The 15,143-nt window shown below is 38.8% G+C and overlaps 1 protein-coding gene across 4 annotated transcripts in view; it reads left to right on the top strand.

Moving 5' to 3' along the window:
• The window catches only part of MTMR10 (myotubularin related protein 10), a 32,201-nt gene that overhangs the window by 429 nt on the left and 16,629 nt on the right, over nucleotides 1-15,143 (top strand). The window contains exons 2-5 of one of the 4 annotated variants that reach the window (XM_051770498.1): nucleotides 27-87; nucleotides 12,668-12,804; nucleotides 13,895-13,967; nucleotides 14,958-15,100. In XM_051770498.1, coding sequence (XP_051626458.1) covers nucleotides 27-87; nucleotides 12,668-12,804; nucleotides 13,895-13,967; nucleotides 14,958-15,100 — 414 coding nt within the window. Of the gene's footprint in view, nucleotides 1-26; nucleotides 88-4,564; nucleotides 4,629-4,784; nucleotides 5,300-5,768; nucleotides 7,112-12,667; nucleotides 12,805-13,894; nucleotides 13,968-14,957; nucleotides 15,101-15,143 lie in introns of those variants that run through there. The other 3 variants (XM_051770499.1, XM_051770497.1, XM_051770500.1) reach the window with 3 other exon arrangements.

Below are 15,143 nucleotides of genomic sequence, written 5' to 3'. Positions count from 1 at the left end.
CGTGTTCTTTTTTTTTTGTTCTCCAGGCTGAAGAGAACATAGCGTCAGAACCAAGGATTAAAAAGCTGGAACCAGTGCTTTTGCCAGGTAGGCGTAAATCAGGGATTTGACAAATAACCCCTGTTGGTGTTGATTTTGGTATGTTTTCGTCTTGGCATTGCTCCTTGAGGGAATGTAATTTCTGGGTAGAAAAAGGTGATGATATTTGTGTCTGTAGAAAGTTATTCTAGCCTGCCCGAAACACTACATACATGGATAGGCAATTTTGCCCGTGTGATGCTTTAGTACGTGTAGAATAATGTCTTGGTTTCACTGTAAGCATTGGAAATTAAACCACTGTAAGTTTTTCGACATTCTTGACACCTTTTGGAAGACTACTAATAACTACGTTTTTGTCAGATAATCAGACATGTACTTGTGTGCAGAGCCCAGTACCACAGCCTGGGCTGGAGCCTTCCTTTATTTTAAAGGAAAATAGTAAGAGAATTTCTGGTTCTGGTAGGTAGGTATGATTGACTTCTCTACTGGAAAACTTTTAATGTCATCTTTATTCGTTCTCTTTTTGAATATGCAGCTGTTTGGTAATTTTGGAATTTGTGTTTTCAGACCTCTACAGAATAGTCTTTTTAGTGTGTGGGTGAGAAAAGCAATGTTTTTATTATTATTATTCATCGTTATATATTTATAAAAATTAATGACTTCCATATTTTAAATAAGAAATAATCTTTGGTAAATGATGGTTTGATCAATGAGGATTTCTAAAAGCCTTTTGTCAGGTATCAAAGGAACAATCTACTTTTCTCGAGATAACTTTCATTGCAGACTGTACTTCACAGTAATAAATTTGGCTTGTGGTTTTTAATGGTAATTTTGAGTTTAAAACAATGCTATACTGCATTTTTTTTATTCATATTGTGTGTTAAAAAATGTGAATTTGCACACACATTGATGTAGGAGTAAACAGCTTACTCTTAAAAATTCTTTCTGTCACTTCTTTATATGGGACTAAGCAGTACTAATGCTAATTAAGCAGTACTGATTTGTATGTGATATGGTGCAGTGAGGTACCTTAAGCTTAAGGGACTGAAATATTGTGGGAGAGGTTCAACTGAAAGAGTAAATAACAACTGACTCTTCTTGAAACAAAATAATACAGATTTTGCTTGAGGCATAAATACTTTAAAATACATTACTGTGATTGCTCGGTGTTTGAAATACAGTTATGTTTTTATACTTGCAAAACTTCTGCTTAGCACTTGGCATCTCATTGGTTATGTTGCAGTTGATACTCATCCAAGGCCTTTGACTCACAAGGAAGTGACTGCATGTTCCTCTCTGAGACATTCCACAGCAAATGCAAGGCAGGACGAGGCTGCTTTTCTCAAACTGCAGCACATCTTGCTTTTGCTGTGGGCCCTGGCCACGAGCAGTTACAGAAACCGACTTTGTGCAGTAACTTTTGCGGTGTGATTCGTTCTTTATTTGTGAAACTCCCAAGTACAGTTAAAGTGGTGCTGGCTGAGCTTGTTTTTCTCAACTGGCTTATATTTATTCCCTGTTTGCATCATTTTGCTTGTGTGCACTGTCTCTGATATTAGCATTTAATGGCTTTTGGGACGTTTGTAGTAAGTTGCCCGAAGTTGTATAGAAGCCACAATATGACCTAAAATTTCCACCTCCATATCACTGGAAGGTGTTACTTTGAATTATTTCATAATAGAAGTCACTGCTCTTACAGCCACAGAGTAGCTCTGACAAAATCCTTTAACTACTCTGTATGAGAGTGGAGGAGGGGAGTTTAGAAATTACTTATTTTAAATTACTTAAATGAAACTCTTTGTGTTTAAAGCTAAGCACTGGCCTAAACACATTTTTTTTTCGTTCCTGTCATCAGATGGTGCAGTAGAAAAGTGTATAAACAAGTACACATTGTACTGTTGGATAGACTGGCTTTTGGATTTGTCATAACCCGAGTTTCTGGCCAAATTCCAATTAATTTAATTATATCAAGGCTGGCTTGCACTTCCTTGCAAGTACAGTTTGAGTATGGCATTCCTAATAACCTATCCTTGATAGCTGTGTGAAATTGCTTTTGCTCTCAGGGACAGAGGTAAGCCTGAGTGGCTGAATGTTTGTTATGCTTCAAGTGGTGGAGTTTTTAATGAGTTCTTTTGGAGAATTAAATTACGTTAGCACAAGCAGTCACTGGCTTTAGTATTCTTCAGAAACTGCAAGTGGTTGTATTGAGCTTTTGATTCCTAAAATATAGTCACTTTGAGGGAGTGGCTTGCTTACTAAAAACTGAAATTCCAAAATAGCTGAATACCCTGCTGTCTAACTTGTATTTCTGTGCAGTGGAGATTAGGAGAGGGAGTTCCAGGCTAGGAAGTATGTCCAGTAACATAATGAGGAGGTTTTTAGGAAAAAAAAAAAAGAATATTTACTGGAATTAACTTTAAACCTGTAGAGTTTGTTTTTAAAGTTTCTTCTGGGCTCCAGAGGAATAGATGCATCTCTTCAGAATTTGGAGCAAAAGCTCATATTCCCATGGAAGTATATGCCCTGAGGAGGGTGGTATGTTGGGAAAAGCAACAAATATTTAAAGCAAATGAAGCCTTGGTTGTGAGTGGCAACACTGATACTGCAGTAGGGAAAAGCAAGTAATTTTATAGAATTTGGTATTATTTCATTTCAAAATACATGATCTAGGTTTGAGATGGAGTTATAGAGATGTTTTCTTTTTCTTTCTGCAGTTCTGTTTTCCCAGTGTGGCTCTGTAGTCTGTTGCTTCAGAGTTAGTTGAAGAGTTGGCCTCTGTAACAGTTTCGCTTTTTTTCCCTTTGTTTGTTTGCATAGCTGCTTTTATAACATGTCACAGAGGAAAATTACTGAAGTAGCAGGTAGTTTACCAGCCAGCCTGTTAAAGTGCCTGCCTGGCTGGTAGGAAGTTGGCCTGTGTACCCTGGGGAAGTGTGAAGCTGTTAAACCTGAAGGTGTGTTTTGTTCTGGTGATCAGCTGTAGCCTGTTTTCCCTAACCATGTCTGTAGCATTTTCAAGTCAGAAACCTTGTACAGCATAACTGGAGTACAGTGCAGAGTGTGTCTGCATGATTGGAGTGGCCAGGCAGTGTGCAGAGGGGGCAACATAGGGATGGGAACGGGCCAGTCCAGGCTCTGTACTGGGACCAGTGCCACACTGTGGTTGGGGCAAGAGCAGGCAAAAAGATCCTCAGTGTTGCTCACGCAGGATATTCTGCAGGAAATTATGTAACCAATGGAGCACCTGATTGAGTGTGAGAAAAGGATTGTTCCTCCCCAATCTTAGTGTCCACTTGAATTAGTTAAATTGTTGGTCAGAGTACTAATTTGCTAGTACATTAAGTTAGTAGTTGTTACCTGTAAGTTTTTACAAGAAGCCTAGAAATGGTGTAGTTGCTTTTGTTTTTAAAAGTTTATACAGTAAAATTACAGAAGTAAAATGAATTAGGATAGTAATTTTTGTCCTTAAGGCTTGCTTGTGTTAAGGCAAGTAAAAGGGTTATTGGTGGTGAGCTGCAGTTGCAAGCAGTCGTGTCTGTTGTGTCTGCAACCTGTTTCATAGTCCGATGGTAGAAGTCAACTTTACTGCCATCCCTGGTGTGCGGTCACACCCGTGGGGGGTGTCCAGCAGGACATGGCCAGCTGGACCCTCTTGCTGGTGGTGGCTGCTGGCACAGAGGGACAAGAGAGCACTGAACAGGCAGCACTCCCAGCTCCTCATCCTGCCCTCCCGGCTCTGTGCAGCTGGGGAATGGGGACTTCCCTCTTGGAGTAACCTCATGGGGAGCCCCAAGTGAGGAGTCACAGGGCACCACAGAGACAGTGCTACCATATTTCGTTCCTCTTGCTGTGTTTGTCTTACAGGAATTTATCCAGTCGCTTTCTGTAGGCATGTAAACGTCTATCACCCACAGCTTCATCTGGTAACCCTTTCAGCAATTTAATTATATGCTGTTACCAACTGTTTGTTCTGAACTTACCACCATCTAGTTTCTTTGGATAAATCCTAGTTCTTGTATGACACAGCAAACATCAAATCATATTCCTCCATTCCATGCGAGTCATGATTTTCAAACTTATATGTCTGCTCTGTTTTGCTTCCTTCTAGCTTAGTTGTCTTAGTTGCTCCTATATAAAGGAACCTCTCTGTATCTTTAATCATTCTTTTGATTACCCATGAACATTTTCCAGTTGTGCTGAGCTCCTGCTGAGGTGGAATTGTGTATCATGTTCAAGATTTTTGCCACTGGATATATTTGGCTTTTATCTGGTAATGCCAATTGGCTTTGCCACCTGCTTTTTGGGTTTGCTTTGCTTTTTTTGCATACGTGTGCCCTTAGAAAGGCAGCTGACTGTAGAAATTTAATTGTAGGAGGTTTTTAAGACTGGATCCTGGAATGTTTTAATCTTTCAGAAGAGTCTGATTCTCTTGCAAGTTAGCTCCCAGCTCTTTTCCTTCCCCCCCCCCTCCTGCTTTCTGCAATTCCTTAGTACATTAAGTCATGTGTTCCAGAGCAGCTGCAACACATCTTGTGATAGGAGCAGGGAATGCAGTGTTGGATGAGACTCCGTGTGCATTAGTTCCCCAGGTATGTTCTCTCCTCACTGCTTTGGGCTCCTGCACCCCTTCCTTGGCATTTTCCTGTGGTTGGTGGTGTCCCAGTGCTGAGCCCAGAGGTGCTGGCGTGCAGGGAATGCCCAGGGCTGGGTGGGTGGGTGGGTGAGGAACAGGCACTGGGAACGTGAGGGTAATGCACAACCCCAGAGGTCTGCCCGTTCTGCCTGTCGCGCTATTAGGAGTCATTTTGCCTTAACAGCTCAGAGGAAAACTGGGATTGTCCAATTGTACGAGTAGGAATGCTGTTCCTGTCAGTGTGTTTTCCCAGAGTAGGAATGCTGTTCCTGTCAGTGTGTTTTCCCAGAGTAGGAATGCTGTTCCTGTCAGTGTGTTTTCCCAGAGTAGGAATGCTGTTCCTGTCAGTGTGTTTTCCCAGAGTAGGAATGCTGTTCCTGTCAGTGTGTTTTCCCAGAGTAGGAATGCTGTTCCTGTCAGTGTGTTTTCCCATGGACAGCTCTGGAAAGAGTTGTTCTCCAGGAAGGCATTGCTGCTCTGTTCAGGACGTGCCAGCCTGTCAGAGCTGGTGGCACCTGGACAGACCCCGTGAGAAGGCAGGTGCTGGTTGTTCCCAGAGCACCCCCATCTCTCGGGTCTCATCCCCAGTGCTGTGGGGTGCTCCCAGGGCGCTCACCGTGCAGCCAGGTAAGACATCATATTACAGGGCTGGCCATTGGAATGTTACTGGGGAAGTTTGTTCGTTTTTAAAGTTAGAATGTAAGATTAGGAAAGTGAGGTAGCTTTGTAATTATAGTTCGTTTTCAGGAATCAGTGTCATGCAGGAGCGTGAAATTATTTTCAACATTTAAAAATGGCCAGATTAGAAAATCAGAATAGCAATTTGGAAAGTGATGCAATTCCCTAAAGCTTTTTTAAAATAGGATTTTTTTTTGTGGTCTACACAAAGATTACCAAAAGCTTTTAAATAAATTATGAGAGTTTTGAATTCTAGATATGAAATCTGAAACTTTCTGCAGTTTTTCATATTGTAAGAAGTTTAAAAAAGAACCAAACATTTGACTTATATTTAGAATAAATGAGACATCACTTCCAGTAAGTATATAGTAAATGCTTTTTTCTATTACAGCTTTTTTTGTTTGTTTGACTCAAAGTAAATTTTCAGACATGGTTTGGGTTCAGTTAACTGCTTGTTCTGTGTTTGGTTTTGCTTTTTTAAGGACTGGCATGATATAAGTACTACCAAGGCAGTCTGGAGTAGGAGTAGGTTTTACTGAATGGAGTAATTTTGTTCTGCCTTCTTTGTCTTGAATGACATCTCTGAAAATTTCTGACTAGTAATGTATTCCAAGTATTTGCAAATATCTACAAATATACATTCCTTTGTGCAACAGATTAATGATAGGACAATATGGAAATAATTCTTTAAAGGTAGAAGGATTAACCTGTTTTAAAATTAAACATTTTAATGTTTCTACATGTGCATTTTGCAAAGGATTCCCAAACTAATTAGTGTCTGTCCACTCTGTCCCACATGTATTTAATGGTACAAGTCATTAAAGTCCAGAAAGGGAATAAAATGTTAGTGTAGATTCTGAGCTGACCCACCTACTGGGGTTTTTGTCTCCTGGCAATTATATTTACTTCCAATGAAGTAAATCTTCAGTGAACTAATTTAGATGTAATTTCTAAACATATGTTTCTGTATTGATTTATTTATTAGGCAAAACCTGCATAATTTAAGGTAGACCCAGTAATACATTACAATTTCAGCATCTGTAACTTGTATTGGTAACACAGTTATAAAATAACAGGCTGAAAACCTCAGTCCTCTCAAGTTGTTACTGATTATATTGTTTAGGCAGAGTCAGGCTTTGGGAATCTGTAGTTTATGTAGCCAGACTAAAAATATGAGAAACACAAAAGACGCTCCCTCCTCACTGGCTTGTCTATTGTTCACATTACAGACTGACCAAATCATCACTAAACTTTTGTTGGGAGGGTTTGGTGATAGGGTTTATTTTACTTTGGCCCAACAATGCGTACTGATGACAAGAGGAGCTGGTTATAATTCCATTTTTCTCACCACAGGTGTGTGTTCTTATTAACTCCTTGATGCTGACACTTTTTTTGTGCAACCAAAGAACAAGCCAGATCAGAGAGCTAATTGAGATGAAATCAGAACTTCCAAAAAAAGGAAGGGAAAAATGCATGTATAGAATTGTTTTCGGCTGGATCAGTTCTCTGGTGCAACCATCACAAATGGCAGTGCCAGCATGAGGCTGGAGGTGGGAATGAATGTTTCTATTTTAGGGGTAATACAAATTGCTGGATTGAAGCTGCTTTGTAAGCAGCTTTTTAGTCTCGTGCAATACTTTGTTTCTGATCTAGTTGGCAATGAGAGACTTGCTCCTGACCTGATGGGTGTTTCCTCCTTGCCACCTGAGCACCCGTTTGTTGCCTACTCTACTTCCTTGTGTCCTTCGCTGTGGTTCTGAGGTGTGTGGGGGTTTTTGTGGAGCATCCCATCCTAGTTCAGAAAAGCACTTATCTTCTCAGGTTCCCAAAGATTGGCCGCTATAGGGCAAATACTGATGTTAGTCCTGTTATTGTGCATGGGACATGAAGAGATGATCTTTGAAGACTTTCACCCAGAAACCTTTACTTTTTTTGCTACTTTTTTCCTTACTGAGCATTTTTGAAATTTATCTAAGCTCTTGCCATACTCTTCCTCTTTTCTCTTTACCAGCACACTAGAGAAACTGTGCAATATATGTATATGGTATTTTAATAACAATTTTCAATTAAGATTGGCAAAGCAAGTTCTTTTGGTACTGTGCATTTAAAGCACACCACTCTCCAAGCAGTGGCCAGAGTTATTCTTTTACAGAAATCTCAGGTTCTGCTATTAAAAATTAATGCAAATAGAATATATCTGAATTGCTTTTCGTTCCCCAAATATCACAGAATTGAGCTGTCCTTTTGGAACAACATTTTACTTGGTTTTTATTTTTTGCTTTCTGCAGATGTACAGAAAATTAAATGTAGTCTGTTCTTTAATCATGAAAATATTGAAAAATAGTTATGGGGAAAGGCAGGTGACATTTACAATAGTGTGCAGCTTTTTTTGTCTTCACATACCTTAAATACATTGTAAGAGCTCATGAAAATCAGAAAAAAGACAAAAGACAATTATTTCATGAGCTTACAAATACTTTTTTCTTAAGTTTGGAAGTGGCTGAGCACACTGAACAGAAGATTCATTTAGAAGTGGGTTAGAGACACTTACATCTCAATGCTTGTTGCATACTAATAAACTCATACAGTTTTGGTATTCTCTCTACAAGAGAGCAGCTAAATGGGTAAAAATGTTCTAGATTTCAGTTACTTATTAATGAAGTTTTTATTGGAAATTCTTACTCGGGAATTTCCAGAAGTTAATTATTTGCTAATCATGCTACAAGTGAACTCCAGTCTTAATGGTTAAATGGCTACTTGAATTAACTTGAGCTTTTCTATTGTGAGCTTATAAGACTATCTTTCGTGTAAACAAGCTATTTTTCTGTTGTCTTAATTGGGTATAATCACTATCAGCATTATAAATGAGAAACGGGTTTTGTTTCCTAAGTGTATCCACTAGGTGCTAGGTTTTTATTAATTTAAGTAGAAATTATATGACTGCAGAAAGTACTTAATAACCTCTATTGTCCTTATGTCTATCAGACCTTAAACATACACCAAACATACCCACAGAGCTTCAATGTTCATTAAAGAAAGTATATGCTGCTAAATCTCTTCTTGTGCTTCTAGTGCAGCATTGGAAAAGTTCCCTTAGCAACATGTAGGGTACCTGCAAACTTACCGAGCATGTAGCATCTGCATTATTAATTTATGGAGCATGATTTCAGCCATTCATTGCCTCTAGCAAGTGCCAGGTTCTCGATGTGATAACAAGATTGTCTATTAGTATTAATTGCTTGAGGTGTCTTTTTTTGTTGGTGTGTTTCTTGAACTCGAAGCTAAGATAATACAGAATCTTAAAGCAGCAAACATAAGAACTGGCCAAATAGGTGAAAGAGGATTATTTATGCATCTCCTGCTGCTGTAAAGAATCCAGAGTGTTGCCTCTAGAGAAAAAAGGAAAATTTTTATATACAAGTTCTAAAGCAGTGCTAATTCTGGCAGTTCTTGCTTATTTTCTCAGATCTATCAGATTTTCTTATTGTCTGATTACCCTGTGATTGATAACAAAATACACAAAAAAGCTAAGCAAATTTTTTAGATATTTTGTGTGATTTGTATTTATGCAGGTATCAGATCCAGAGTTCCTCATATAAGTTACAAATTGCTACCTTCATAAGATAAACAAAAAATTAAACTTGATCCTGTGAGGCACGGCACCAAAAGTTACAAAAATATTATGGGGAAAATGGTGCAGAATATCCTTTATTTTAGGATATTAGTGATTAGGGGTTGTGTTTTCAAATTTTGAGGAAACAAATTGCAGTAGAGCCTGGCCCAGACTCAGTGTGACCTCAGGCTGGGGAGAACAGGGTGCTGCTGCTCCCAGCTGTGACACCTGTGGGTCCCTCCCCAGCTGTGACACCTGTGGGTCCCTCCCCAGCTGTGACACCTGTGGGTCCCTCCCCAGCTGGTCCCTGCACTCAGCACCTTCAGTCCTGCCCCTCTTGGCTCCAGTTCCTGGGTGTTCCCATGCCCTGCTGCCTGATTTTTATTTTGATGGTAGTGCATTATGGTGGATTAGATACATACCACAAATTCTCTTAACATCCAAAATATGGACCACTCAGATTTTACATGCTTTTGGGAGATTTAGCAGAATTTCTCTGAACTTGAACAATTTTGATGTTGTGTGTTAATGGAGGGTTTACGTGCTAGACAGATTCTTCAGTCTCTTGTGTTATTTTTCTGATTCATGTGTTCAGTGTAGAAATATTTTTATTAAAAATGATTAGGCTTTATGTGTAAGGGTGGCAACTCTAAATTTTCTTCTGGTTTCCTGTCAGAGTTTAAACAAACTGCTCTTGTCGCCTGAGATCATTCTTTGACTCTTGGAGTCACATGGAAGTGTTGACTGCTGTTTGCTGTCTGGAACAGCTCGTGACTGTTTACTGGAAAAAAGCAGCAGCTACATTGTAGAAAGGTGCAGTGTAATATCTCTGAATAGCTCTGTTGTTGACACTTGCATAGAAAAATCACCTACTCAACTGCAAATACAAGAAAGCTTCATTGTGCAAGTCCTACACTTACTACTTACATTGTTTATCTGCTTTCCTAAACTTGACTTAATTCACACCTTTTTATATTGCTCATTAGAGATATCCAAATGAGGGATAAAAGACAGGTCAATATAAAATTCCAAACCTGCGTTAAAAGAAAGTCAGTTTCTAGAGGTGTTTGGAAAGTGCAGTTATTAAACTGGCATTGCAAACTTTCTCCTGTTTCATTGTAAATGTTTCAGCCCCTCGGGTGAAGGCCGTGTGGGTGCACTCCCTGTCCTGGCACACCATAATCCTCAGGTTCAAAACTGACAGCTCTCTGTTAGGGCTGCCAACTTGAGAGCAAGGAAGAAGTGAGGCCAAAAAATCCAGAATGGTTTTTTGTTGGATGAAATGAGATTAAATGAAGGTGCACTGGAATAGGATTAGTATTAACATGTTGCAGTGTAGCCACACAATTCTGAGGAATGGAGGAGGAAAGTAAAAAGGGCTGACTTTGGTAAGAGAATGATAAGGCAAGTTTTAAACTGTAGTAGATTCAAAATGAAGATATTTGTATGTATTGTAGCATCAAAGATATGAAGTACTGGAATAGTTTGGTAATAGTAATTTGTGCTTTTAGCAAGAGTGTGATACTAAACAATATTATACTTGATAACAGATAAGAGAATGTTATACCAAAAAATACTTATGGAAGTTGCACTTCATTTCATGGTGTATTTAACGCTCCATATTTTTTTATTAGAAATGCTGTGATACACTGGCAGTACTGAGAGGGCAGAATAAAAAATATGGAGCACTCAGTTTGTGGAGAGGAGAAGCTTCATAGACACGTGACTGAGAACTTGACATTGAATAGTTGAAGACTTAACACCAACTGTGAGGAGAAATTACTTCAGTATATGGTTTGGGCTTTTGCAGTTATTTAAGTAAATGGCTTACTAGAAGAAATGCTGGGCATTAAGAAGTTTCAGGCCAGACCCTGCTAAAAGTATTGAAACATTTTCATTGCAGCGTTTAGTAGAAGTAGGGCTTGTCATTCTCATGTACCCCATTATAAAACATTGTTTTCAGTTGCTGTGGACTTGGCTGAACTTTAACTATTTGTACTGATGCTGTCAGAATCAGATTTTTTGTTTTCAAATTCAAAAGCTTATTTAAGCACAGTTTAGTAGTGTTTGAGAAAAGGCTTTAAAGCTCCAGCATATCTGCTTATAGAGCATTTTCACTACTCCTGCCACTTCTGGCATAGATTATGTGTGTGTATGATAACCACAGGTCAATGAAAGTTGTCTCCTGACATCTTCAAGCATAATTCTGACAGCTCAGGGCTACAGACTTAGTCTGAGAGATTTTTGTAGCTGTTTATCACGACTGAACTAGAAGCAGGGATTCTGTTGCTGCTCTTAGTAACTTCCATGCTGATCCCTGATCGGATTAGGGGTGAGAGAGCCAGTAGGACAGTGGATTTAAATAGTTCAGGGTGAGGAGCATGTGCAGGAACTGGCAAAAGGTCCATTTCTACTCAAGTGTCTGAGGATGCTAAAGACAGTCCTTTGAACGTCTGGTTACGTGGCTGCAGTGAGAACTATCTGAGGAAAATACTTTCTCTGGATCAGGAGACAGGTGGGAAGCTTATTCCAAGCTATGTTCACAATAACTGATTCGTGCCCTTACAGCCACCCAAAGAACTGCCTGTTTTCGTGCAAAACACGGGACACTCTGCATTTCAGGCAACTGGGACTAAATATGCCCAACCTATTATGAGCAAATTAGGCTTCAGCAATCTTTAGTCCTCAGTCTTTTTTAAACAGAAACCTACAGCCAGTATGAAATTACGCTTTTCTTGGAACACACTTCCACTCCCACACTATTTATGGTAGACAGCAGCAGCTGGAGATGGTTCATCTGATGACAGAAGCAAAAGTCCTACACAGGGATAAAATGGATTACCACGTTAAATTCCTGAAGTAAGAATTGCTGTTTTGCTTCCAGAAACCTCTGTTGCAGAACTAAAAAGTAACATTATCTGTAGTGATTTACTTCTGCTTTTTAAGTCGTCGTCAGTCTCATTTGCCTATGTGCTTTTTTATTGTATGACTTATGCCAGACCAATTAGCATAATTTATTTTTTTCTTCATTTAGATCTCTGTTTTGCAAAGGAAAATGATTGGTCTCCTTCAGTAGACAGTCACAGTAGAATGTCTGAAATGTGTTTGTGTTCTGGTTTTTCTTTTTTGAAATCACCTGAAAATCTGTTTATAAATACAAAACTAGATGTGACCTGATAATTCTGAATTCATGAAGTTCGTAAAACTCTCTGAAGTACTTAACAATATCCAACTAATTTCAGTTTTTAAAATAAATACTAGCTGAAGTACAGGAACGTATGCTTTTGTTTAAAGGACGCTGTTGTTCAAACCAATGAATTTTTAATAGTTGAGAATTGCAGATTTTCCTCTTGGATATAGGGAAAGCATTGTGTAGTTTTTTTGGTTTTGGCTGTGGGTTGTTTTTTTGTCGGTTTTTTTTTTGTGTTTTGTTTTGTTGGTTTTTTATGATTGGTTGGTTGTTTGGGGTTGTTTGTTTGTTTGTTTTTTCCTTTTAACTACTGCACAATATTGTCCATTTTGGAATGGTAGTTTTCTTTTTTCCCCTGGACTGGTGTTAGTTAAATTCCAGGTTTACCCAGAAGAGGTGTATAACTTGAAAGAGGTAATGAGATAAGGGTTTCTTGGTACTACAGACTTAGAAATTGTTGTATCTACAAGATGTATAAAGGCTTCTGTTTTCCCCTCCCCTTTTTCTTTTTAAGGTGAAATCGTGGTAAATGAAGTGAATTTTGTAAGAAAGTGCATTGCAACAGACACGAGCCAGTATGACCTGTGGGGCAAGTTGGTTTGCACCAACTTCAAGATTTCCTTCATCACGGATGACCCGATGCCACTGCAGGTTTGTTGCTGCTCACGCTGCTCACCAGGGCAGTGTGCCAAGGGAAACACAGGGAATGGCTCAGGTCTGATATCCACATGATGCCTTCTAAAACAAAGCAGGCTAAAGGATGAGGTTCCGCTGTCCTGTTCCCGGTGTGCTGCCGTTCCATCCCTTCACTGAGAGGATCAGAACAGAGCAGGTTTGCACAGAGGTACATCCAGCTCTGCTCACCTCTGTGTGTGGAGCTGCCTCGGGAAGTGGTTTGACCAAAGACAAAGCAGGAGTTGTAAACAAACTGTTGCTCCTTGAAGGAGATAATTGCAAATGTTCCTTTGAACAGTGTCAGATCAGCAAAGCCTTTCATGTGGCTGAGTTTTATTGGTGTTACTGATGGAGGGCAGAGTAACCATGAAATGAGTTTTCATTGTACATGAAGCAACAAGAAAAGGGGAGAGAGAAACTCTTTTGTCTTTGTCAAAGCAGAACATGTGACATTCAAAACCCTGATCCGTTTTTGAACAGCACAGCACACTGCACTGTTGGGAAGTACAAGTAATGAGCTGTGTAGTATTTTCAGTGAAGTTTGCACTTTCATTTGGGGCTTTTAAAAAAACCTAAGCATTGTGTAAAGCTCTGAAAGTAGATAAATGCTCATTCAGTAATGGTAAGTTTGACTAAAGCTATTTCAAAAGGTTAATTTTTGACATGAAGTAGTTGTCAAAACTTGCTCCTTTAAGTAGAGTTAATATTTTTTTCTTTCTATGGTTACTGTAATAATTGGAGATTCCTTATATTCGATCAATATTTTACACTTCAGATTGTATTGAATTTCTACCGGTAATTTTTGAGGCTAATTCAGTAAATTCAGTGCAAATATTGAGCTTAATTTGCATACTCTACTGGGGTTTCTGAAATGTTGGGTGTGCAGTTCACCAGCACAAGAAGGCTGCTTCCACAACCTCTAATTGCCCGTGAAGAGGCAAGGGTGGTACATGTTAGAAAAGCCCAGGCATGCCTGATTTTTATCCTAGTTTCTTCAAAGTTGTGCTGTATATCTGGTTGCAAACTGCAGAACTGCAATTAATGCCTGTGAGTTCATGTGTTTCAGAAGTTCCATTTTAAAAACCTCCTGCTCGGAGAACACGATGTCCCGCTCACGTGCATTGAGCAGATTGTCACAGGTACGTCAGGAACAGGGACATGGAATGACAGTTGGGCAGAATTGTTGACACTTAAGGTTTTATGTTATTAACCTTCCCTGATTTGAAGAATTTGGTTTATTTAAATTTAGGATAAAACCCTTAAAAGCTGAATAAATCTTGAGGTGCCACGCAGGAGACTTATTTAGTTGGGTCTTTATATTGATTTTAAATTTAACTACAGTACTGAATCAACAGGTGTTCTAGGATAGACACCTACTATAGCAGTACAAAATGTTGTTAGCAACTTCTTTATATTCAACATATGAATCTGCCAGTGAAACACTGGATGGCAAAAAGCACATCACTTATACAATTTACACATAGCTGGGTTATCTGACAACAGAAATGCTGTAGTTTTCAATCTTGTCTAATTCTTAGCAAGTTAGTAGTTAATGGTCCTAAAAAATCTGCAAATGACAGTAGACATCTTAATCTAAAGAAATAAAATACTTATTATGAAGAACCAGGTTCTGTTTTGTTGGATTCTTTAGGCTAACCCATTTCTTAAGAGGAATGTTTTTCCTCTTTAATTGTAGAATTTCATGTAAGTGATAATTTTTCAAATCTTTATGGCATGGGCTGTTAAATATTTGGTTTCCTGACTGTAGGTAATTTAAATCATTAGTTAAAAATTTTCAGTACCCAAAGGTTGTTGTGATCACTGTTTAAAGATTAATGTGGATCTGAGGAAGAACATTATGAATAAATGTTTTTTTTAAACTGAAGAGGTTATATTACCTGTTACATTGTCTTGCACTGGCCCACCTTTGTTACCCCTTTTCAAAAACATGAGGTTTACCCTAAATTTAGTGAAGCACAAGCTTTTACTAGCAGGAATTAACAGATTTTCTACCTCAGTTGAAATAGTCTATTAAATAAAAAACTGGTAGCAACATGACTGTGTCTGTTTGAGCCAACCTTGTGAATACTTACAGAGCACAGTCCAATAACTTTGTCTCTTATTTGCAGTGAATGACACCAAGAGGAAGCAGAAGGTCCTGGGTCCCAACCAAAAACTTAAATTTAATCCAACGGAATTAATAATTTATTGCAAAGACTTCCGGATTGTCAGATTTCGTTTTGATGAGGCAGGTCCCGAAAGTGCAAAAAAGGTATTAAAGGCTTCTTATTATGTCCTGCCCTGTAGTCATTACA

Source organism: Manacus candei, unplaced genomic scaffold (assembly GCF_025592945.1).
Source record: "Manacus candei isolate 608988 ecotype Guabito, Panama unplaced genomic scaffold, ASM2559294v1 h1tg000119l, whole genome shotgun sequence".
Taxonomy (NCBI): domain Eukaryota; kingdom Metazoa; phylum Chordata; class Aves; order Passeriformes; family Pipridae; genus Manacus; species Manacus candei.
The sequence above is the reverse complement of the archived record's forward strand: the minus strand, read 5'-3'. Positions and strand labels throughout refer to the sequence as shown.